Source organism: Maniola jurtina, chromosome 24 (assembly GCF_905333055.1).
Source record: "Maniola jurtina chromosome 24, ilManJurt1.1, whole genome shotgun sequence".
Lineage (NCBI taxonomy): Eukaryota > Metazoa > Arthropoda > Insecta > Lepidoptera > Nymphalidae > Maniola > Maniola jurtina.
This window is the reverse complement of record NC_060052.1, coordinates 8,923,085-8,948,826: the sequence shown is the minus strand read 5'-3', so window position 1 is coordinate 8,948,826 and position 25,742 is coordinate 8,923,085. Positions and strand designations below refer to the sequence as shown.

The 25,742-nt window shown below is 36.9% G+C and overlaps 2 protein-coding genes and 1 long non-coding RNA gene across 4 annotated transcripts; 2 read left to right on the top strand and 1 right to left on the bottom strand.

The window, feature by feature from the left end:
* Nucleotides 1-681: 681 nt before the first annotated feature.
* LOC123877714 lies at nucleotides 682-3,693 on the top strand. Its single transcript, XR_006798657.1, has 2 exons — nucleotides 682-1,815; nucleotides 3,423-3,693. It is a non-coding gene; the product is annotated as an uncharacterized LOC123877714 (long non-coding RNA).
* On the bottom strand, nucleotides 3,631-17,232 carry LOC123877703. Its single transcript, XM_045924548.1, has 17 exons — nucleotides 14,958-17,232; nucleotides 14,231-14,430; nucleotides 13,661-13,940; nucleotides 13,202-13,315; nucleotides 12,609-12,786; nucleotides 12,135-12,273; nucleotides 11,708-11,876; nucleotides 10,891-11,023; nucleotides 10,497-10,588; nucleotides 9,933-10,418; nucleotides 8,933-9,123; nucleotides 8,397-8,553; nucleotides 7,120-7,236; nucleotides 6,188-6,502; nucleotides 5,463-5,618; nucleotides 4,972-5,171; nucleotides 3,631-4,615 (listed from the first exon to the last, which is right to left on the bottom strand). Exons 1-17 carry the CDS (start codon nucleotides 17,143-17,145, stop codon nucleotides 3,845-3,847), a joined length of 5,886 nt encoding a protein of 1,961 aa, XP_045780504.1. The 5' UTR covers nucleotides 17,146-17,232; the 3' UTR covers nucleotides 3,631-3,844.
* An 833-nt stretch (nucleotides 17,233-18,065) lies between these two features.
* On the top strand, nucleotides 18,066-23,081 carry LOC123877710 (TBC1 domain family member 7). Of its 2 annotated transcripts, XM_045924562.1 has the most exons (6): nucleotides 18,068-18,460; nucleotides 19,213-19,409; nucleotides 19,927-20,105; nucleotides 20,334-20,429; nucleotides 21,254-21,383; nucleotides 22,150-23,081. In XM_045924562.1, the coding sequence occupies exons 1-6, from the start codon at nucleotides 18,265-18,267 to the stop codon at nucleotides 22,243-22,245; spliced, it is 894 nt and encodes a 297-aa protein (XP_045780518.1). In that variant the 5' UTR covers nucleotides 18,068-18,264; the 3' UTR covers nucleotides 22,246-23,081. The 2 variants fall into 2 exon arrangements, with proteins under 2 accessions (XP_045780519.1, XP_045780518.1); XM_045924563.1 differs by lacking the exon at nucleotides 20,334-20,429 and having other exon boundaries at nucleotides 18,066-18,460.
* Nucleotides 23,082-25,742: the final 2,661 nt, after the last annotated feature.

Here is a 25,742-nt window from a genome sequence, read left to right as displayed (position 1 = left end):
AACCAAAAAAGTTACGTTCGCGCTTCGCTCGTGTTATTTATTAAGATTTTGAATTTTTAGTAAAACTGGTCAGTCTCATTACTGAAACAAATTGTCACTTTTATTGGTCACATTTAAGATATTTGTCCATTTTTATTGGTCAAATTAAAGCTATTTAAACACTTATTGGTCAAATTAAAGATATTTGAAAACTTATTGGTCAAATTAAAGATATTTGAACACTTAATTGTTCATATTAAAGTTATTTGAACACTTAATGGTCACATTAAACTTACAGTCAATTTATTGGAAAGATAGATAGATATAACAGCAATGTTTTCGTTTTATAAAGCAAATATTGACAAATAATTTTTTTTACCCAGAACAAAGAAATCAGATTTAAAAGAGTAAGTACGCGTATAGAAGAGTTTTACGCATAACTATAACGTTATTTTATTATTTGTTACTATAAAATGACTCAAGTGATAGTATGTTTAAAATCAACTGAATTGTTTTAAAAAATGTTATATTTCTTTAAGCATTTCTACAGTATAGCAAAGGCTTTACACTTTTTATTATTATTAAAGTATTTTAAGGACTTCGTCTGTGTTGGTGTTAGCTGGCGGGCGTGCTCTGCCTCTTTGGAGTGTTTTTATGTTAAAACTGACTGGAAAGCGCTCTAAGGGGGTGCCGTGCGTATGTCGGCGAGCGCCGGCACAGACAGGGTCCATACTTGTATATTTTAACTATCTTGTTACAAATAACTACAAACTTGACATTGGCTAATCTTTGTAAAGCCAGACGAGAGAGGAAAAAAAAAGTACTTTTAAGTGTCATTGCATTTGCCTAGTAGTTTTTCGGATTTTAGTTATTATAATATAACTTCTAAATACTCTTTTAAGGTTAAGTTTCTCCAAAATCGCCTATACTGAATGCCAAAAATCATTCACTTATATTTAGGATTTAGTTTATAGTACCATTTTACTTCTGGGTGTGCACCAGTGTTGCCAACTCTTTAAAACCGTTTGTTGCTATGAGGCCTTCGAAAAGTCGCTAGATGTTGCCAGATGTAGAAAAAGTTCTGGAAATCAGAATAGAAAACCAATAGAAAATAGAAACCAGACCAACCAGAATAGAAAAACAAATGAAATGACGATTTTTTTTTTTCATAAAATCAAACTTTATTGCATTTTCATATTCTCAAATATGAACATCAAGGAACTGACTTTTAGAAGCAAGTCCTAATTCTGAGGTACAAGTAATCTGTAACACCTTGACATTTCATGGGTAATTTTTTTTTTACCAAATCACAAAAGTCGCTAAATATTTTTTAATTGGTAAAAGTGAAAAAAGTACACAGATATGAACATATATAAGTATGCTAGAGACGTTGTAGTGTACAGAATGACAGTTATTTTTAATCCATTGAAGGTTTCCTTTCAAAAATGTTTTTAATATCACTCAGTAAAGCAGCAATGTAGAACCAAGCAATGTCAAATGAGCTCGAAGGCTATTATTGCTATCGGGGTATAATTGTGCTCCCAAATATAAATTGATGTGACTAAAATTCAAGCCGTCCTATTCTGTACAAAGAGCATTTTGATAAAAATTACACTTTTTTTTGTCTTTCTAGTAGTAGTAGTTGATTTCTTTGTCCCTACTACAAAAAAATTGTCATATCTATTCATCTATGTTTAAGAAGTACCTTTTTACTATATCAAATTGATTTTTGAAAGAATACATACATTTACATATTATTTATTTACTATTGGAACTATTGTCTGCGGAGGACAAAATGGATCAACTGCATTACATATCGCATACGATGGACTTATAGTCCAACCGCTGCGGCCTTTACCTAAAAAGCTTAGTGCAAATTTAAGTAGAAGCCACAAAAGTGAAAATTCTCAAAAACCAATGTTTCTAAAAAGAAAAAAGAATACTAATGGCGTAGGACTAAATTATAAAAACTTGAACCCTATCGTGCGCTAGCATTCTTTCAGAAACATTAGTTTTCAAAAGTTCTTAAGATTTTTGGAGATAACTCAAAAAATATTTTTTGAACTTAACGGCTTTTTGGTAAATGGACGGCAGTATAGCGAAACATGGTAGGAAAAGATGAAGGACTACTGTCCTTCAATAGTTCTTCCTTTGCGCAGGCCCTTATCAGATCATGATTGGAATTGGTCAGGAAAAGCTGACAATAAGTCGCTGTTGTCTTATTGCTCATAGAAAAAAATCTTCCATTCTTAAAGAACGGTTTAAGTATGTTATATTTTTATACTTGCTACATTTTGAAGTATGAAATTGTAAATATTAGTTAATGTTGTTAGACATTTTCATTAAAAAAAACTATTTTTATAGAAAAAGTAATCTTTGTTATTATATTTTAAAATAGGTGCAATAATGTATTTTCAATTATAAATATAATATATTGTTATATAATTTATATCTTTTATTTATTATCCTCGAAGTTAAGACGTCGTCCTCATATTCGGGAGGTCCGGGTATCGATCCTGGTGCATGAGTACACGACAGGTCGAGATGACAATCGGTGTGGGATAGCGCGGGTGACGTGCGAGTGTATGGGGCTCCCCCCGCCTCGTACCCCCATTGCCATCACGACTTGTCACGTATGGACTATAACTATCCGGACCTATGTAGTCCAGTCATTTGGTGCTCAAAAAGGAGCTTACCAGGACAGTTTTTCGGGAGTTTTAAAAATGAAAAAGAAGTTATCATAAAAAAACTGTTGGCGCCATTTTTTCAAGATGGCGGCGCGACCGGCGAAGATACGAGGTGGCAAAATAAAAATTCGGAAAAAGCACATAGAAATCTATAAAACCACCAATTTTCAAAACTCCCGGAAAACTTTCCATCTAAAACAACCAAATGACTGGGCTAATGTGCGTTTTAAACAAAATAATATCACTATATAGCTTTAACTCGCTTCACTTGCTGGAAAAAATGGCTTCAGGATACCTGCATGCCGGATAGTTCTCTACAATGTTCTCAAAACTACCAATCCTCACTTGGGCTAGTAGACTATGGCCTAAACTCATCTATTCTGAGGAGAGACTCGTCCTCAGTAGTGGGACGGCGCTGGGTTGATGACGAATGAATGAATGAAAAGCTGAAAAACAACAAAATATTTTTGGACTTTTTATTTTCCCAACTGCACAACTTCAAGAACAAAATAAACACTGACCTTTACTGTCATAACTTATTACCTTAAACTAAAAAAACTACACAACTGCATGTTGCTTATTCATCAAATGTATGACGTTATGTTAAACGTCACTTCATGATGACCACGACCGCTCTGCCAAGAGTGTAACGACAAAGAAGAAGATGACGTTATGAGCTTTTAAAGCCTGCGCAGACAATTATTGTCCGCAGAGGACAACAATGTATCACTAAGAACTTCCTCACGATGGACATAGTACGGCAAAACATCGTAGTAAAAGATGAGGGACTTTTGTCCTTCGCGGACAATAGTCCGTCGTCTGCGCAGGCCCTTATTAGTAAGACTTAAAATAAAGTACAGGAAAACAATAACAAATTGTAAAGAAATTAAAACAAAAACAACTGTTTGACGAAAATAACTATTAATCACTTTTGCAGAAGCCTACGCATCCTTAAACAATGAAAATTACAAATATATTATGCATATTATATGAAAAAATTACCATACCTCTACGCAATGGTGCACCTTTCAGTCCTAAATTAAAAAAAGTTGCCAAATCTCTGCATCCTCCGTTAAAATATAACAAATACCTACTTTAATTACTAGGCAAAACCCTACTAGTAAAATTGCAACTCAATGCATTCTTCTGTTTGCATTTAAAGTTGCATCATTGCAAATCTATGTGTCCATATTAATTCCTAGTGCTAATTTCATTTCCAAAGTGTAATTCTCATCGACACGTTGGAAATCCTCTTCATCTCCAGTATTAATTTCATCTATATCATCGACACAATCTTCAAAGATTTCATCGTCAGCTGAAATATTTGCGCGAACATCAATAGTCTTAACACTTGGATCGGTTTCTTTAATTTTTTCATCAGATTCTTTGCTTATTTTACGTCTGTCATCTTCATTACGTCTATCGTCCGTTCCTTTATTCATGTCATTTGATTTAACTTTAGTGTCTGTTAGAACTTCGGTACCTTTATTTTCGTCATTGAATTTATCTGTTTCAACATTATCTTTGTCACCAGATTCTTCACGTTTGTCTTTCATTCCTTTATCTACGTTATTTGACTTATCGTTACTACACGTTTGATTTTCGGTTACTTTATTTCTATTATTGGGTTTTTCTGTAACTTTATCTTTGTCATCCGATTCTTTTGTTGTTTTATCATGATTAATCTTATCAATAACTTTGTCGTTATCATTATATTCGTTACAAATCCCAGAATCATTAGCTTCTGCGCCAACCGGTCTTTCTTTACCATCGTCTTCTGTAAAAGTGTCTTCTGACACTGAACCTTCATGACTTTCTACTAAGGTAGCTTCATCATCATCTGCTATTGAGTCGTCTGGTGAAGGAATGTAATTTTCATACAGTTCCATCCTCCATCTTTGTTCGACGTCTCCTACGTGTGCTTCTAGTATTCGAGATACTTCTGGCAACTAAACGGCAAATATTAAATTGTTTAAATATTGCATCTAAACATATTAATTACTCACTAGTATTTTAGATATTATTAGGTACAGACTACAGATCTGTTTAAGGCCTATGACTAATGACGAGCTGTACCTATGCGTTTTGGCATCTGATAGCTTCAACGTTTGATTCCTGACTAGTTAGGTCAATTTGGATATTAGTCATGTCATTTCTAGATTGACTCAAGTCTGATCTGTTATGAGACTTCGGCCGCTGCTAGTTACCACCCTAGATGCAAAGATGTGCGTCGAAGCGATTTAAAATTCTGCAATTATAATTAATAACTTACTACGAAGCCCTAAAAATCTAATTTAACACTTACAGTGCATTCATGTTCAAGTTCGTCAGAAATCTGTTCAATAATAGCGTTCGTCTGGTTATCCACTCGACTCGCATGTGACGTCACCACATCCATCTGTCTGTACAGCTCTTGTTCTTCGTACTTGAGCGTTTTATTCAATATTTCTGTAGCCACGGAATCTTCTATGCGTGCGTTTTCATCCATATTCGAATAATTGACACCTGTATATAAAACGAATAATTTTGGTCTTGCCTTGTAGCACTCCAAATAATAAGTCGTTATTAGTTCGAAACTGGGTTTTTATAGGTTAGTTTACAACCTTTCTCACTTATCTACGTCGTATTCCTCACTGTTGAGACTGTATGTTTTTCTGCCCAACTGCCAAACCGATCTTGACAAAATATGGCACCCACAGCTCACAAATCTTGAAAAATTCAACGAGTTCACACGCGATTTTTAGTAAATTCAAACAAAATCGCGGTCATTACTATTTTTAATATAATTTTACCCACCTTGAGAAGGGAATCTTTCATCGCCGTATGAGTTGATAGTATCAATAATACATCTTTTTGCATCAGAACGATCCACGTGACTCATTCGCGCGTTAGATGATGAACTACACATATTATTGTTAGAGCCATAGTATTGTGCAGGTGGTTCTTCGTTTACTGAAATATTTAACAGATTTTCTTTATCAATAATCAGTTGACGCGCTTTTATTTCACGCAGGTGGTTTTAGGAGTTTTTGACGTGACAACGTCTTATAATTCGATAGAGCCGGCTGCACGCACGAAAAAACATGACTCATGCGGCGTTACCTCGCTCTGAGGCGTTCCATGTAAGGCTTGAAGTGCAAGCGAGAGCGCGGAACGAGCGACAAAGAAGCACAATCGGCCTTTGTTGTCACGTTCAACTATCGTCAGTAAACCGACTTTACAGACAACCGATTTTTTATTACAAAATAGGCTTGCGCATAGCGACAATAATGCTTTATTGAAAGCAGTGATACTTTTAAGACTGAAAACACGGACGCTGCAGGATTATCACGTACCAAGAAATAACACTGTTCTTTGAGTTTTGGGGCAAAAGCTTTAGGAAACTTTTCTAAATTGTAGCGACAGTGACATTTGTGGGAATTTTTTATGGCTTTAAAGTATTAAGTAGGTACATGATAAAATATTATAATGATGATGATTGTAGGTATATCCCTTATTGCTTAGGATCTGAGGTAACTTACCTTCCTTAACATTTGATCGAATATCATTAGATTTATGTTCCTTTTCATAATGTCCACTTTTGCTTCCTGACACTCCTTCGTAACTTTTGTGTTTGTATTGCTTTTCACTTCCATGTTTTCTTTCTGAAGTTTCTTTATCATTATTACATTTAACAGCATCTTTCGATTTATCTTCTCCATCATGTTTGGATTTGGCTGTAGGCGGTCTGGTTTTAGTTTGTTTTGTTGATTGCTTCGTAGATTGCAACTCAGTTTCAGAGCTACTTGTGTCAGTATCGCTTGAGATGTCTATAGATTCCGTATCTGGTGAAGATGCTAATAAGGAAATTATCTTTATTAAGTAAGTATTTTGACTTTTAAGTAGGTTTTGTAATTAGATTTTTACTATTGTTACAGAATTATCACCTGCGACAATTCATCTTTTCAGACTTTTTCACCATCAGCAGATGACATCAAACGAGTCGCAGGGAACCGCTGGAGATGGTACAAGCCCGTGAAAGTGATGTGAAGCATGTGAAAGTCTCTACAAGAGACATATGCCCGGCTGTTGGACGTTTGTCGGTTGGTAATGATGATTTAAAAAAAAAAAAAAGAATAACAAACATTAAAAAAAAACAGATAAAAAAGAAACGAATATAAAAAAAAAACAAAAAAAAAACATAACAAAAAAAAACAAATATCAGAGTATCAGAATCCTAGACAATAATTAATAATAATTAAGATGTAACTAGTTATAGTTTAAAAATCCCCAACGAACTGCACATAGGTGCAGCAAGTAAAAATAAAAACCACAGCAAAACAAAAATGGCAGAAGAAAAAAACGCCATCATAGTACCGACCTACAACAGTCTCCGACCGCCATGTTGGAGGAAAAAAGGAAGGAACACAAAAAAAAAAAAAAAAAGATGATTTACCAGTTTTTGCATACTTACGGGCTGACTGTATCTTCTCCTCTCCTATCGCGTACTCCACTTCAGTTGGCGTCTGCTGATCGACGTACTGTAACAACACTGCTCCCGGCACGTGAGTCAGTTTCACTTTATTTTCATCTGAAACGTTGATAAACCCATCCAGTGCCGGATCAAGGTAATAAATAAAAAATAATAAAATAACAAGTGTAAATTAAAAATTTATAACACCCCCGACGATCCAAAGTATCTGAGTTTTCCAAAACATCATTTTCAAATAAATAATTATGTATTTAGGCAACGTCCATCTTGACAGCTTGACATTTGTCAATTGACAATATTATGAACCTAACGGTTATCTAACCTTCTTTTCTACAAGAAAACTAGAAAAGAGCTGATAACTCTTAAACGGCTGAACCATTTTTTTTAGATTATAGCTAAGAACACTCTCGATCAAGCCACCTTTCAAACAAAAAAAACTAAATTAAAATCGGTTCATTCGTTTAGGCGCTACGATGCCACAGACAGATATACAGATACACAGATACACAGATACACAGATACACAGACACACAGATACACAGATACACACGTCAAACTTATAACACCCCTCTTTTTGGGTCGGGGGTTAAAAAAGCCTTTATTATCCAATAGGTTTTCTAAATACATTGACTATCTCGTATCATAATAATTTATTTTACGTCATTTTTGGTCGTAAATTCATTATAGGTAGCAACTCAAAACAATATCAATTCATAATATCAGTAAGGATTAACATTTAATATCAGTTTAAATATTTAAGTCCCTTTTATAATTATATTCACTCACGTATTAGTCGCCTCAATGGCGTGGGCCTCCCCCAAATCTCTCCAAAGCTCCCTATCCCGAATTCTCCGCATCCAATCCGGTCCAACTTTTTGGGCAAAAACATCTGGCCATCTCTTTCTTTAGCAAGTGTTAAACATGAAAGGCTTTTAGCGTGATTTGTCACATGCTACCTCCTGCTGTGCTGTGAAATGTTCCATCTCTACTAGCCAGAAGAATACCAGAACTTACCAGGGTTGTCCCACGCAGTGAGCTGACTTGAGTGCTGCTCGATCGAAGGCGTTGTCAGTCTCGTAAGTGGTCACATTGTGTTTCTCCGTGAGCGCATGAGCCTGCTCCAGCTCCTGAGCCTTGATGTTATGTTTTATATTAATAATTCGGATAAAAGTTAGCCCTTGACTGCAATTCCACCTGGTGGTAAGTGATGATTGCTTCCATCGTCTTGCGGTCGTGTAGTTTTTACAACAAGTACTTACCAGGGTTGTCGCACGCAATGAGCTGGCTCAGCGCTGCTCGGTCGAAGGCGTTATCAGTCTTGTAAGTGGTCACATATTGTTTCTGCGTAAGTGCATGCGCCTGCTCCGGTTCCTGAGCCTTGTGGTATGCTTCCATCGTCTTGCGGTCGTACAGTTTCTATCAAAATATACAAAAACTGTAGGTAGGTATAAGTGCATGTCAGAACTCAGAACACACAGGCAGGATTCCGTAGCCATGATAGTTGCAAGTGCGGTCATTATTTCTATACAGGTAGTTATTAGATTAGAAATATTTATCGAGATAAGTAACAATCGAGGGGCTAAATCAAAATTTTTGCGGTACTCCCCTGTGTAAGGATGTAGCTACAACAAATTTTTATAACTATAAGTACGTATTAAATAATTTTATAGCCCTTCTAGTTTATTTTTAAAATGGTTGTGAGTGGGACACACAGATAGTTAGACGGACAGATAGACGAACTGGACGAAACTATAAGAATTCCTTGTTTTGCTACGGAACTCTAAAAGGACAATACCATCGGATCAATAGCAGGTTCTCCTCTCGCGACCCTGGCTTCCTTTTCCAACTCATTCCTCTCCAGCTCAGCGAAGATCTCCAGGTCCTCAGCGCTGGGCTGCAGCTCTGGATCCTCTTCATCATAGATCGCGCTGGACTTCTTGCGGTTCCTGTAGTTTATGAACTCCCCGTCGCCATCGCCTTGTGTTGCTGTTGTTAATAAACTTAATGCATAGTCACACTATCACACTAATATTATAAAGGTGAAAGTTTGTGTGTACGTCTGTATGTTTGTCACTCCTTCACTCAAAAACTACTAAATGGATTTGGCTGGAATTTAAAATGGAGATAGATTATACCCTAGATTAATGCATAGGCTACATTTTATACCGGAAAATTTAAGAGGTCCTACGGGATTTTTAAAAAACCTATATCCACGCGAACGAAATCGCGGGCGTCAGCTAGTATCAATAAATTCATGGCATAATATTGTAAATCGAATCTTTAAAAAGAGCAACCGCCGAGTTTCTTGCTAGTTTTTCCCGGAGCAAAGGCATTCCGAAGCAGTGGTATGCATTTGACGATTCAAAAGTACTTAATAAAAAGTTAATTTGAATAAAAATCTATTCAATCATTCAATTAATTAGCTTGCCAAGTGTACACTACTAGACATTCACAAGCGATAAGGCCGCCTTTTGTATCTTCCCTCTGTCTGTGTATTTTATTCTTTAATGTAATCCTTCTTGCGGTTGTGCAAATAAAGTGTACTTATTATTCACAAATGGTTTCAGCATCACCATCAACCGAATCGGTTATCGGTTATTTATGCCCAGCAGTGTACGATTACATAGATCACTTCTTGGGTACTTTCACACGCTACGTTCTTGCGCCGCCTGAATCCAGTGGCTGCCTGCGACTCATTCAATGTCGTGTGTTCGCCGTTCACCAAGTGGACAGGGGGTAGGTAAAAAAATTGAACAATCGTTTTCATGAATCTAACATAAGGACTATTTACTTACAACTTTGATGAGATTGTCCAGTTGATTGTGAACTAGTGCTCGGTTTTGCTTGTACTTGATTACCTTGTTTACCGTCAGTTTCAGTAGAACCTTTACCATTCTTTTTTTCTTTTTTATTATTTCTCTCCGTTTCATTGTTATCTTTAGGTCCATTGGCCTCTTTAATAGGTACAACTTTTAGTTTTCTACTACGTCGGTCACTAACATTTGACTGTTCTATATTTGTATCTTTAAGTATGTCATTGGTTTCCTTTTCAAAAGCAAGTTTTTTGTTTAAATCTATAATAAGGTTCCCGTCCTCAATAATGCCTTTATTTGTTTTATTGTCTTCATTTTCTTCGACATCACGATCATTTAGTAGAGATTTATTGGTATATTCCTCGAGTATTTCAATAATTGGTTTTCTTTTAGCTTCTTGTGATGTCAGAGATTCGGTATTGCTTTCTGATAGTTTAGCATCATCATTTGAAGGTTTATTTTTGCGCTCTGCAAGATTAAATAGTCTTATAATAAATTTTTAACTGAACTTTCAAATTATTACATAAATTATATTATGACGCCCACCTTCTAAAATTGTAGACATTTTCTTTTTATCTGCATGCGTTTCTTGTTTAAACAGTAAATCGTTGATTGCATTTAAATCTGACATAAAATTTCTGGAAACAAAAAAATATCGCTAAGAGAATCACAATCTAGATCGTCGAATACTATCGATTTGAAGTTCATCTAAACTTTAATCATCTTTTTAGAAATTAGTAGGTACCTAGTTCTAAAAGATGAGTAATATTGCTATTTTTTGCTCGATTGCTATTCAACACCTAATAAAGTTTCAAAACTGTACGTCTTTGTATAAATAAACCTCCTCTTTCTTCTTTCAGGGCACTCTTTTTACGTTTAGATTTTCGATTTAGTTTTTTCGTTATCTTTTACAGAATTAGAACCAGATTTAATTACTTACTTGTCTCCAGAAACAGTCGATCCTGCCATAAATCCAGCCCACTGGTCTTCAATCGGCTGTTCCTCTTTCAGCTCTTGAATCAATCGCTTGCCTCTGTCCACTTGTGACCATTCTACTTTTATTGTTTCTCCGTCTATAGCATGTTTATGAAATTTCAAAATCACTATTGCTAATTTTGGCTTAATTAGTTGTCTTTTATCCTAAATGTAAGCAAAGATTTCATTCATAAGACTTCAACTTTTATATTTTTGCTATTAGATCGCTAAACCTTATAACCACACAATAAGCAAAGTAATGCCTCCTATCTATCATCAATTTTTTTAGCTTAGTTCATCGAGGCTCTACCAAAAGGTTTGAAAGAGGAAAAGAGCAAAAAAAGAAGAGGTTCTTAAATTAGTCGAATTCCTAAATACAGGTTGCAATTAGCACGCTAGCAAACACTTAGCGCTATTATTATACTACCTGAACACACTCCAATACCAATAGGCAATAACCATTTGCCTTATACTCGTAGTTTTAGTGATTTAGTATTTTTCAAACCCGCAATATACATCGTGCAAACTCGGGGTCATTGCCTCGCCTACGCCGCGCGACTTAGCATTGACCCCGTGGCATCTATCTACGCAACGCTCGTTGGCTTCTAGCGTCAGTTTTATTTGCAACACATTGCGAACCCTTACAAAATACAGAATTTTTTTAAAATTTGCGTTTTTTATGATATCAGTAATCATCAGTACTATCACCCATCTTCGTTTTTGCTAAAGTTCCAATTACGCCCTGTATATGCATAGCCATATTCTTCTGTTACTAAATTCACCTTCGTCTTTCCCATCAGAGTCACTCCCACTGGAGCTGTCGCTGGTGGAGTCATCGGCTTCGGATCCTGACAGCATGTCTTCTACTACACCTTCTTTAGTTTTGACCAATTCTGTTGAACTACCCTCTTTGCTTCCAGTTACTTTAGTCTCTTTATCTTCATCTTCTTCCTGTGTCATCAAAATGTAAATGAAAATTGTGAAAAAGTGCGTGTTTGTGTACCTATCAATATACCCATTATAGGTATAGTATAGCGCATAACTGAGTAGATTCCTGTGGTAGTGGAGCGGTGTAGGAGGATGACAGCTGTCACAATTTGACGAATCACTGAGCTCTCGCGTCACGTCATCACACCCCTCCCACACCGCTTCACCACCGCAGGACCTTCTTCAGGCAGGACTTCCCATATTGAAATAATGATATATGACCTTCATGACGACGGGAGGAAGGCCCAATTTCTCCCTCTCCTCTTGCTCACGAGCTTCCCTCTTAGCGCGGTTCTCATCTCTCATCTTGATGAGGTAGCGGACGCTCTGCATCACCTTCTCTTGATCTCTCTCTATCCAACTGTTGAAAATGAGATGAAGAGTTATTTCTAATGGCTATAAACCTTCTATTTGTGTTTGATGATCCAAGTCAATTATCAAGTTACGAACCAATGACAAACGAAACTGTTTTTTGAAAACATTTTCGAATTGAATATCGAATTTTTTTAAAAACATGTTTGTTATTTGTTGGCCACTCAAAAATATGGTAATGCCTACTGACATTTTGTCTTTGTCATTATTATGGGGGTAATAGAGAGAGCCCTATGCTTATTTCTTTACGTGGATAGTCAGGTAGTAAGATACGGCCAACAAAATGGTCTTCTCCTAGGTGGGTAGAGTATCGGGGTACAGTACCGGCGTCTCTCAGCAATTTCCTCCTGCACGCCTCCTCTTTGCCACGCTTCTGCGCAGGCGCGGTCTCTTGGGAACACGGGCCGGTTGTCGAGGTTCAGCAACTCCTTGAGACGCAGCGTCAGCGTTTTGCGGTACGCCGGGATATTGCGTACCACCGGGTTGCCAGTTAATACGAGAACTACGGAAAGGAAAAATACATTATCACTGAATACGAGTATTGTAGCAATTTTTCCACGCCAATTTTTTCAACATAATATGCTGGAAAATTCACATCCACACAACAATCCACAAAGAAAAACTTAGCGAAGCAATACGAATTTATTGGACTGATTATGACCGATGGCAGCTGGGGCAGACATGTTCTGGAGTGTAAGCCCCGTACCAGCAATTGCAGTGTGGAACGACCGTCAACCCGCTGAGCTGACGACTTTAAGAAGGTAACGGGAACTGGGAAGTGTGTGGATATGGGAGGCGGAGGACCGTGTGTGGTTGCGCACTCTCGGGAAGGCATATGTCGAGCAGTGGACGCAAAGTTTTTAAGAAAATCTGCTATTTACCAATAGACAAAAAATACCTAAGATTGGGTTAGATACCTTTAAGAATGGCCATATCCGCTAACACATCGACTATTAGAGGATCTTCAAGTCGATTGTAGGACAGGTCCACAACTGACAGATTCCTGCAGTATCTGAGCTGTTCCAAGTCATCTGTAAAATAAAAGATCAACTAAGTAACCAGTAAAATCGTATTAAATCCATAAAGTTTACTGGTCCTCCTTTCTCATGGGGAATTCTTTATGCTTAAATGCTATTTTTAGTGCAATAATATTGAATGCGCGTTAAAAATTATTGTAAGTATCAGATTATAACGCTCGTACGTCTACCATTCCATTAGGTACCACTGCCAAGATCATCAATCATTCGCAGATCAAGGAGGGAATATTTAGAAAATGGCAGATTGAACTCCAAAACAGAACCTATTAGCTGGTCCAATCCATTTAGATCCTGGCAAATACCTGGAATATGTTTGTAAAAAGGAAATCGTATCCTTACCAACGCTTGACATCATATTATGAGCCATACTCAACGTATGCAAATCTGGTACGACATCCAAATTCTCAATCTTTGTCACAAAGTTGTGATCCAAATTCAAAGTATCCAACTTAGGGCAGCCTTGCAAGTTCTCAATCTTCCTAATCACGTTATAATGGAGGTATAGGCATTTAAGTTCGGATAGAGTATCAAGCCCTTCGATTCTTTGTATTCCATTGTTTTCCAGGAATATGCATTTGAGACCAGTGTATTCTTCTAAGTTCTCGATTTTCGAAAATCCCTGAAAGATATTGGAATTTTTCGTAGTTCCATTTTGATTGATGGCAAGTTAGTGCTCAACTGTGATCTCAGATGATTATGATTACAATATTCTTAGTCGAACTGCTAGAATATGGAATGCCCTTCTGGCTACCGTTTTCCCCGCTAGCTATAAAAAGGTACCTTCTATAGAAAAGTGAATAGGCATCTTCTAGGTTGGTACACTCCATTTTAGGCTGTATCATCACCCACTATTAGGTGTGATTGCAGTCAAGCCCTCATACCTAGTGAAATAAAGTTTAAGTAACGTACTTTAAAATGCAAATACAAAATATCGTTCAAATATGGCGTGGAGTACAACTTGTGCTGCTTGCAATGGTTCTTTATAAACTCCTTCGTCATTCGCGGACCTCGGTTCATTACTTCCAATTCCTTCTCTATTTTAATCTGGAACTCCCTTTGCTTCTTCTTCTCAGCTTCTGCTTTTCTTTTTTCTTCTTCATCTTCTTTAGCTGAATCGTTAAATAAAAATATTAAGCATGTCACTTCAATTGAAATAAGGCGGTTACGTGATCTGTTCTGCTAGAATGTAAAATGTCACGAAAGAAGATAACTTGGCCAAAAATTGAGGGCAGGACAAAGCCTGGCGACTAGAACTATTGCGGCCTATAACTGATAAATATTTGAGCTGTAACATCTTTAAGTAATATTTAAACTTTTGAAAAATCTAAGTGACAAAAATGGTGACGAAAAAACGTTTTTGTAATATCATGAAGACTTTGTAATTATTCTAAGCCTGAAGAGCTACTCAAATGAGTTACTTTTCAGGCTTAAAATCTCTTCATATGATTTCAGAACCTGTTTTTAGCGAACAAGTTCTGAATTCAGATAGTAAATGCCTCGATAAACTCGTAGCAATCAAATACTTACATTCAGACTGGTAAAAAACATGTTAAAACCTACAATACTATAATATAGTATTAATATATAGTTAAGTCATATTATGACTTATGTTATTTTTATAATTGAATCAATTTACCTTTATCCTCCAGTGGTGGCATGCAAGACATTTCAAATTCATCTTTATTTTCTTCTAACAATTGGTTATTGTCAACATAATCGCCCTTGGCTTTTTCATCGTTTTCAATAAAAGGTATCTCCTGTATCGTAGAAGTTGTTAGTGGATTCTTCTTATTTTCTTCACGCCGTAATAAATTATTTGCTAGGCGTAACACCTCTTTATTGTCCTTCATTTTATCTTTAATATCGTATAACAGATTATCTATTCTCTTGCTCCTATCTAGTTCTTGTTGGTTAAAGTCAGCTAATTTCTTGTTTGTTTGATCCTTACCTTTACCTTCTTTCACTGATTTTGTATAATTAGTGTCACAAGCTTTTTCAGAATCACTTTCTTGATTATTGCCACTTTTATTTGACTCGCCTTTTAATTTATCGTTATTCACATTTGTCGCTTTAGGATGAAGGACTTCTTGAGATTTTCGTAAAATGACATCAACTTCTTTTATAAAATCTTGACACTCTTTGTTTCTCATTTCATAGTTTGCTTTACTTTTATTAATCCTATTTTCGTGACATTTTATTTCTTCATTGAGATTAGAGATAGCGTTATGTATACCATCTATATCTAGAAGAGAAACACTTTCTTTTTCATTGTCATTAGGTTTTACGTTCCGGTGAATATCACTATGTAGTTCTTCTATTTGACAAGCTTCAATTTCTTTTACACGTTTCTTGACACCCCCTTCTGCCATTGTTTTTTGATAAGCTTCACCTTCTTCCTTCATTTTTTGATAAGCAATATTAGATTTTCTAGAATTTTCTAAAGCTGCATTAACATCATTCAGTAATTCGTTCATGCTGTTTAATTTGTTTGTTATATCCTCTTTAATAAATGTTTTTAAGCTTTCAGCGCCTTCTACAATATTGCGTGCGAGGGCTTTCATTTCTTTAAACTCAAGCTCATTATTTTCTGTATTATCACTGTTTTTTGATTCAAATATTGTTTGCAAAGTATTATGTAATGTCGTTTCGATTTTTTCATCAAATTTTAGTTTGTTATTTTGTTGAATTAATTTCATATCTTCAATTTTGCTATCCAATGACTCATCCTCATCGGCCGATTCAAACACATCAGATATATTACTATCATTAGGATTAATTTTAGTTTCATCATTATTTGCAGTTAAAATAAGATCTATTTCTTGTAAAGCCTTTTCTGTGTCCTTGAGCTTTCCTTCAAAACTTTTTGAGCAAACTTCTTCATCTGCAAAGTATTTGTCTTCTTTATTACTATCTATTTCTTCTTTAGCGTCTCTACTGATCTCTAATGCCACTGGATTAGCTTTTAAAGATATATTCAGAACTTCATTAATTGCATAACTTTCTTTAATTTCTTCAAAAGCAGTATTTTGTCTTCTACCTTTAATCAGGCATGATGATGCTTCCTTTAATATAGGATGTTCTTCCAATTTCAACTTGCTGGGTTTGTTTTTATTATTTTGTGTACTGTCGGGTTCTTCATAACTATCCGCTAGCTGTCGCAGCATTTCTTTAGTCTCTCGAAATCTTGTTTCGTAAGATTTATTAGTGTATTTCGTTACAGCCTTATCTATTTTTTCAAATTCTTCATCGTCACTTTCTTCATCATTTTCCTCTTCTTGTTCAGTTAGTTTTATATCTCCTAAATTACTTTTATCTTTATAATCAACGGCAGCATTCATCAAAACTTGCATATTTCTATATTTGATCCTTTTTATTTTTTCAACATCACCTTCTGCTGAATCTAGTTCTGCTTTCATATCGGCGTAGTCTAAAATCTTTATTTGATTTAATGGTACCACAATATCTTTGTTATTAGTGTCTGAATTTATAAAAATCTGTATTTGTTTAGCTTTTTCTTCAAGGATAGGGTTATCTTTAAGCATCTCCTTGATTTTCTCAGTGGTCAAAGGCTCATTGTGATCGCCTACTTTCGTGAATGGTTGCCCTGTCATTACTTCATACTCAGATTTGACAGGTCCAGGTGCAGATGCAGCTATATAAGGTCTACCTTTGTCCACTTCTCCATCAATGAGTGGTTTAAGCTCATTTTCTATCGCCTTATCTATCACGTTCTGAGGGAAATTGCCACCAAAGAATCGTTTGAGTTCAGCTCGTTTACGCTCTATATATGCAGCGCGACTCTCCGGGACACCAGTTTCTTCCATTTTTCCTATTTTATCAATTATTCGTAGGACTTAAAACATGCTTAAAATAATTTATTTGACAAACAAATAAATGTTGACGTCGCTATAGTTACGATGCTCTTTGAGATGTTTATTTTGTTTTTTTGTTTAATCAATATTCAAATATGGAAACTGAAATTACATGGAAATTACCGACCCTCTAGCCCTCTACCGATTTTTTTTTTATAGCTACCTACTTCGATCATTACCTAACTAAAAGATCTAAATGGGCTTTCGCTTGACTGCAATCCATAGATATGTTGCAATCACACCAAACAGAAGATGGTGCAGTCTAAAGGGTGGAGCATGCCTGCCCAATAGACGCTTATTTCATTATTCTTTTGAAGGTAGGTACCAAATACCAATATTCCATCAGTGAGCATTATAAACGAGGAGGCAAATCGCTTCATACGAGTCCGTGAGATTTCGACTAAGTATGTAGGAGTGTATACTTGGATGCACTGTAGAAGGTATAAACATTTTGTAGACCTTGGCTATGCCTTGCGGTTCGATGGAAAACTAACCAGGGAGTAATTATATAGTTCTTTAAATCAATTATAATATGCATTTTTTTCACTTTTTGGTGTGTTTTTTAGTATCGCTAGTATTATAAAATATGTCTCTAGGTATACGTAAAGAGTAGGTATGCATTCCGGTGAAGGACACCTTTGGAATGTTTGGTACTCTCGGAAATCAGTTTCCTCAAGATTGAAAAAAAACGAAATCCACGCGTATTGAGTTACGGGCATTAACTAATTATAAATGAAAATTGCATAAATTAGCTACCAGAGCAGGAATAAATGTAAGAAAACAGTTATACAATGGTTGTGGTAATTATACACCTATATCTACAAAATAAATATACACTAGAACCCAGAGTAGTGAAAAATTAAAAATTCTGTATTTCTTCGTCTGTGGTCTGTGATAATTTTTGTTGACAAATTGATATTTTCGGCTTTGTGCAGCTTGTGCAGTTTTCGATGAGTTTTCGCAATTTCGTCAAAATATAAAGGCGATTACAACAGACAACTATATAGGGGCCCTTACGGGTTCCTGAAAGATACTTATTTTCTGAAGAGTTTCTATTGATTTCCTCTCAATATGCCCACAATGACTGACGAAAGAAACTTCCGATCGTCCTACTACGAAAAAGTGGGATGCCGCGGTGTGGAAGAGAAGAAATCTTTGGAAATCCTAATGAAAGAGAAGCCATGGGACAGGGTTAAGCTGAAACAGTTCTGTTTACGATTCACCGTGCCCGCTGCGTACAGAAACTTGGTATGGAAAGTGCTCCTCGGTTAGTGTTTTTTTTTTTTGGAATATGCCGGCATTGTGGCTAATTCTGTTGTACATTATCAATCGATAGACGGCCAGTGCTGGACATAAGTAGGTCTCTTGAGTCTTGTAGATACTTCCACACGCCACGGTTTTGCGCCGCCTGTATCCAGCGGCTCCTTCCGACTCGCTTATGTCGTCTGTCCACCTTGTTGAGGTCGCCATTCTAGCAACTTGGGACCCCAACATCTATCGGTTTTTCGAACTAAGTGCTCTGCCTGCTGCCACTTCACCTTTGCAACCTGTTAAGCTATGTCGGTTACTCTTCTCATTTCTGATTTGATCATATAGACTGTAGAGAAACTGCAAGCATAGCTCTTTCCATACCAACTCTTGTATACTATTGTAAACTAAATTAGTATGAAATCCTACTTAATATAAAAAGGTATGTATGGATGTTTGTTACTCTATCACGCAAAAACTACTGGAGGGATTTGGAATAGAGATAAATTTATACCCAGGCTACTTTTTATCCTGGAAAATTAATGAGTTCCCACAGGATTTTTGAAAACCTATATCCACAGGAATGAAGTCACAGGCATCAGCTAGTATAAATGTATAAAATTGATATCCCTTTCATAATGCTTGGTGTGGAAAAGGATAGCATTAGATTTAGAACTGTTTCAGTATAGTTTAGAAATTATGTTGTACAGAATTAGCAACATTAACTATAGTCTGTTATGGCGACTTTACTCTGTAGTATTAATTTTGCAGACATCCTCCCAGTATACCCAGACTCGCACCAGTTTGTGTCGGAGCAGCGCACCGACCAGTACAATGACCTGCTGTATGCCGTGGAGTCACTGGAGATGGTGGACATGAAGGCTCCGAGGAGCGAGATCCTGATGGCCATGTGGTTGTTAGAACTAGAGGAACGGAAACCACCCAAGTTTCCTGAAACTAATTATTGTGTGAGTTAAATCATTATAAAATCTTGCTAAATACAGAAAAAATACAGGATATAAAAGAAAAAACTGACTGATTTACTGACTGATCTACCAACACACAGCTTAAACTACTGGACAAATCAAACTAAAATTTGGCATGGCATTGGCAAGCTTATGATGTAGCCATCCACTAAGAAAAGATTTTTGAAATTTCAAAGTTTAATTCAGAGATTTAAAAATTTCAAAATAGCCACCATGAATCACATCACACTAATGTTATAAAAACCGAAATTTTGTGTGTATGTGTTTTACTCTTTCACTCAAAAACTACGGGAGGGATTTGGCTGAAATTTTGAATAGAGATAGATTATACCCTGGATTAATACATAGGCTACTTTTTATCCTGAAAAATCAAGGAATTCCTGCGGGATTGAAAACCTTGCGGATATCACCTAGTATTTACTATTTAATAATAAAAACAATGGTACGGAACCCTTCGTGTGCGAATCCGACTCACACTTGACCGATTTCATTTTTACAGTCATCAGACACTTTCATCCCAATAGCCAACACACTTCTGCAGCTGTATGACAACGAGGTGGATGTGTACTGGCTGTGCAAGTCCCTTACTGAGATAGTGCGGAACATGCAGAAAGACTTGCACAAACTGAAGGAGGCCTTCCATACTATGCTGGAGAAAGAGGACCAGGAGCTTTATAAGTGAGATTGCATTAATTTTTGGTTAGACTAGTCCCAACGATGTTACACCCAATCGTGGTGTAACAGTGTGACTTGTTGGGAATCTATAAAAAGTAATCCCAACAAGTCACACCCAGAGTAAAGTGTGACTCATTAGGCATCCATCATCTTAGACTGCATTATCACTTGCCAGCAGGTCTGATTGCCAAGCGCTAGTCTATAATAAAATGTGATGTTTTTCTATTTCAGCCACCTAGTGGAAATCAAAGCTCTGGAAGTGCTCCCACTGACTAAATGGTTCAACTGCTGCTTTGCTGGTGTTATAGATGACACTTCTCTAACCAAGTAAGTTAACAAATCTACACACAGGGTTACCTGTCATTATAATCATAAACCAATAGACGACCAGGTCATAGGTCCCTTGCAGAGATTTCCACACACCATGGTACTCATAAAAGTGTTAAAGCCGATTCACCCCAAGCACGTACACGTGACACTTGCGTGGCAACGTGCATGAATCCGTAGATATAACTGCACGCATTCCAAACCAGTGGTAAATTATTTGACAATTCAAAAGCACTTGTAAAAGTTTATTTGAATAAAAATCTATTCTATTCTATTCTATTCTATTCATTACGTCTACGCGAACTTTCACGCCACGCAAGCGGTATGCCATGTCTCATACAGTTCCATACATTACGACGCAATGGTACGCGCTACGTCCACGCATACGAGGCCTGTGTGGCCGGCGCTTTTCGTGTACCTTGTACGATGGTACCGAACCCTTCGTGTGCGAATCCGACGCGCACTTGACCAGATTTTTTTCTAATCCTAAAAAACTTTAGAACACATTGAAAATATAACATTTTACAGGGACTTTGTCTGTGGTGGCGTTTGTTGGCGCGCGTGTTGTGACTTTTTGGAGTGTTTTTTTGTTAGAAGTGGCCGGTTTTTGTGTCCCGCTGGTGTTTATTGGTGGTGGAACTGACCGAGGAACTGACTGAGAAGCGCTCTAAAGGGGCGCCGCGTGTATGTCGGCGGGCGCCAGCACAGACGAAGTCCATACTTATACATATAGTTTTCCTAACTTGTAAATAACTACACACTTGACATTGGCTAATCAGTGTAAAGCCAGACGAGAGAAAAAAAAAAAAAAAAACATTTTACAGGATATGGGATAAGATATGCAGCGGCGCTCCAAAAATCCTGTCTTTCGTGGCTGTGATGCTGGTGGTGACTCTAAGGAGGAACATATTGAAGGCCAAGACGGAGGAAGAAGTGCTCAAGTGCGTTTCTGAGGTACCTATGAGCTTTTATAATAGAACTGGTTTATTCCCGCGACTTCGACCGCATGGACTACATAAATTTTGAACCCCTATTTTATCTGCTTAGGGGTTGAATTTTCATAAATCCTTTTTAAATCAAAATCAAAAATCGTTTATTCAAAATAGGTACTATTGTATACCTTTTGCTTGTCTGATTCGTTAGATTTGAAAGATGATATAGTAGTGATAATTAATTACGTAAACTTGAAACTGAATCTACAAGGGTTTCTTGGTGAATGTCTACGTCATAATAACATGCCGAATTTCAGCCTTATCCATCCACTAGTTTGGGCTGTGCGTTGATCAGTCAGTCAGTCAGCTAAATATTTAGCTTATCATGATCATGATCAACCCATCGCCGGCTCACTACAGAGTACGGGTCTGAGAAGGGTTTTGGCCATAGTCTATCACACTGGCCAAATGCAGATTGGCAGACTTCACACACTCCAAAATCAAACCCAGGAAGAAAGAAGAAGAAGATTGATTGATTGATTCAATTATTTTGTACTAGCCGATGCCCGCGACTTCGCCCGCGTGGATTTAGGCTTTTCGAAATCCCGTGAGAACTCTTTGATTTTCCGGGATAAAAAGTAGCCTATGTGCTAATCCAGGATATTATCTATCTCCATTCCAAACAGCCAAATCCGTCAAGTAGTTTTTGCGTGAAGGAGTAACAAACACACACACACACACATATACATACAAATTTTCGCCTTTATAATATTAGTGTGATTTTCCAGATTCCAGAGCAATGTGAAGAGGTAGTGGCGAACAAGGCGATCGAGCTGTGGCAGTACTACGCTCAGCCTCAGAACGATCAGCTCGCCAAGAAATGATGCATGACCTTCTAATGGGCGCCCCCCATTAGAAGACTGGATAATATGTGACTTATGTTGTGTGTGAACTATGCAAAAACATAGTTAAAATCTTCCAAATATGAATTCTAGATAACTCTTAAAATATGATTTAGGTAACTCCTCAAAATATAAATTCATTTCCCCATGAATGATACCCCACATGCTAGGGTAAGAAAAAAAAACTGGCTCCTTTTTCATGTATGGGAGCCCTCCTAAAAACTAATTTAATTGTATTTCTAATTCAATATTTGGTTTTGGGTCAACGTTCTACGACAAATACCAAAATTTCAGGCCTGTCACTCATTTCTCTATGAACTAGAGACCTGTGACACGCGGACAGACAGACAGTAGAGTGACATTATTAAGGCTCCGTTTTTTATTAGGGTTCCGTAGCCAAAATAACAAAAACTAAATCCTTATAGATTCGTCATGTCTGTCTGTCCGTCCGTATGTCACAGCCACTTTTTTCCGAAACTATAACAGCTATACTGTTGAAACTCGGTAATTAGATGTATTCTGTAAACCGTATTAAGATTTTCACACAAAAATAGAAAAAAAAACAGTAAATTTTGGAGGTTCCCTATACTTAGAACTAAAACTCAAAATTTTTTTTTTCATCAAACCCATACGTGTGGGGTATTTATGGATAGGTTTTCAAAAATGATATTGAGGTTACCCGAGTACGGAACCCTCACTGCGCGAGTCTGACTCTCACTTGGCCGGTTTTTACATGAAAAGATCTATTTATTATTAACAAGATTTTGGATTGTGAAATGATGTTATAATACTAATATTAAATAACTTATAACTAGCTATTTAATTGTTATTATTTCTTTTTATTAATAAGCACAACCTGTGCTATTATTATTTATTATTATTAAGAGCCCATCAGCCCGATTTTCGATTTTTCAGGAACTATTGAAGACCGTATTGCTTCAGATATAACGATTATAACAAAGAAAAATGTAAAATATCAATCCCTTCTTAATAGATTATATTAATTTTATTACTAAAAGCTGATGCCCGCAGCTTCGCCCGCGTGGATTGGTCAGATCCCCTGCAGCATCAGGATTGAGGAACTCCTCAATCCTGATGCTGCAGGGGACTCCAAATTTTTTATGAAACAATGTCGCAAAGTTCCTCTATCGATTAAAAAAGAAATGACGCAAATCGGTTAAGAAATCTCGGAGATTTCGGTGTACATAGGTAGAAAAACACAACTCCCTTTTTGAAAGTCGGTTAAAAAAGTAGCCTATGTTACTCCCTGATAAATTCTCTACTTGTCTATGAAAATCCCGTCAAAATCGGTTCAGCCGTTCCCAAGATTAGCCTTTTCAAACAGACAGACAGACAAACATTTTAAAAACGTGTGATTCGGTGTTGGTATCGTTCAAATAACCATATGAGCTTAATATGAGGTAGTTATTTCGAAATTACAGACAGACACTCCAATTTTATTTATTAGTATAGATATTATTCAAATCTTAATTTTTGCAAAAGACGTTTACTGATTTCACGCTTTTGAGTGAAACTTCACTGTTACCTGCTAGATGCTCCTGTAGATACCAAAATTAGTATCTACTTCAAAAATTCTATCAAAATCTCAAAGCTGTTTTATTGTCATAACATTAATATCTATCTTCTGATCATTATACCTACATACGCAGCGCGATAAAACGGCAATCTAACCACAGTACAAACAGAACAGTAGTTTAACTTCATACAAAGTGGCCGCCGCCGGTTTGAATGTATGCGTGAGCAGCGGGCGCCGTGTACGCACGGAAGTTTCACGCACACATTCGCATAGTCTCAAGTGGCTCAAGCGGCCGGCAGTACGGGCCGCGCCACCATGCTAATCGCGCGCAATTGCGTATTACGTTGCACGCTCGCTCTTTTTTGTTTTGTTAATAACAATTATGACTTCAAAAAAAGCCAAAATTTATTGTGGTGTCTTCGGGTGTCTCAATAACGACTCCAACAAACCGGACTTATCATTCTTCAATATAAAATTTGTCTTTTCTTTTTAAAACGTCTTTTATTTACACCCCATTTATGAATTGGTAAAACATTTCATTATTATTATTACGAAATTAAAAACCTAGTGCTGTCATAGATAATACGCAAATAATATTATTAATCTATACATATAATAAAATTGTAGAAAAGTGGTGTCTGTACAATGGAAATATATAAAAAAAAAGTAGCAGGGGTTGTTATTACACCGGTGCCGAACCCGAAATTGTAATTATTATTTTTTTGTCTGTTTGTCTGTGTGTTTGTGCACGCTAATATCAGAAACGGCTTATTCGATTTAGATACGGTTTTCACTAATATATTGTAGTAAGCTTCATTTAACATTTAGTGTTTATTTTCTGTCAATCGGTTCATAAATAAAAAAGTTGTCAATTTAAAGAATCACGGCGAACATTTTTAACGTACAGAGTACGTACTACACGCCTCGCGCCTGAGTGTCCGTGGCTATATAAAGCGCGCTGAGAGCTATTCCACGCGAACGAAGTCGCGGGCACAGCTAGTTAAAAATAAAAGTGACAACCCTAGGCGTCAACGCAGGAGTAGGTAATTAACTCGCCGATCGGCCTTAGTTAGCCTACTATTCTGTTTCTACTGTGATCTAACGTAGTACAGCGCCATCTGTTGGTAGTTAGCAGACAGGCACACTTTCGTTTTTAGGGCTAAGTAAATCCGTGCCTCAAAAGGAAAAAGGAACACTTTTAGGACTTTTTAGGATCACTTCGTGGTCTGTCTGTCGTACAGTTTACTATCACGAAACCTGTAAAGGACTATAAATCAAGGCTCAAAAGTGCTAGAACTCAGCGCCGTAAAGCCAGTTGAAAAAAAACTTACTTTAGAACAGAAGGTATTCTACCTCCCTAGTAAATAAAGGCTTGAAAACTTAAAATGTTTTATTTTTCTGATCAATTCACATAACATTATCTCCAATAGATCTGTAAATACCCACTAGGTGGTCAATAGCAAAACTTTTCTGAAGTGGAATTTATACATCAAGCCGTGGTGGGAGAGGAGCATTCCAAAGAAGAGAAGCATTGTTCATAAAGAGCGCTGGCTGTTTCATCAATCCAATGAAGTCTGTTCGTTCGTTTACGAAATCCTATCCCAACATAAGAGGGACGTGCCGCCCAGTCATAAGTGTTTTCGCCGGGTATGTACCTAGTCTGTTTAGCAGTTGAATAGGTATCACTTGCTTTAACGGTGAAGGAAAACATCGTGAGGAAACCTGCAAGCCTGAGAATTCTCCATAAAGTGCTCAAAGACGTGTGAAGTCGGCCTTTCCGCAATGGGCTAGCGCGCAGCGTGGCAGTATATAGTAAGTCCTTCTCATTCTGAGACGAGACCCGTGCTCAGTAGTGGACCGAGGATAGGTTGATGCTAATTATACCTAGTCTGTCTCGCTTACTTATGCAGTGGCGGTGATAACTAGCGCGCAATAAGTATTT

Bases quoted from the DNA above. Each gene is read 5' to 3' on its own strand.
- LOC123877703 (XM_045924548.1), bottom strand. From the start codon at position 17,145: ATGGAAGAAACTGGTGTCCCGGAGAGTCGCGCTGCATATATAGAGCGT. The intron at 7,237-8,396 runs GTAAGTACTTGT...TCAACGTTTCAG, and splicing joins CATTGCGTGCGACAACCCTG to ATGAAAATAAAGTGAAACTG. The intron at 4,616-4,971 runs GTAAGTGTTAAA...TTTGCCGTTTAG, and splicing joins AACTTGAACATGAATGCACT to TTGCCAGAAGTATCTCGAAT.
- LOC123877710 (XM_045924562.1), top strand. From the start codon at position 18,265: ATGCCCACAATGACTGACGAAAGAAACTTCCGATCGTCCTACTACGAA. The intron at 20,430-21,253 runs GTAAGTTAACAA...AACATTTTACAG, and splicing joins GATGACACTTCTCTAACCAA to GATATGGGATAAGATATGCA. The intron at 21,384-22,149 runs GTACCTATGAGC...GTGATTTTCCAG, and splicing joins TGCTCAAGTGCGTTTCTGAG to ATTCCAGAGCAATGTGAAGA.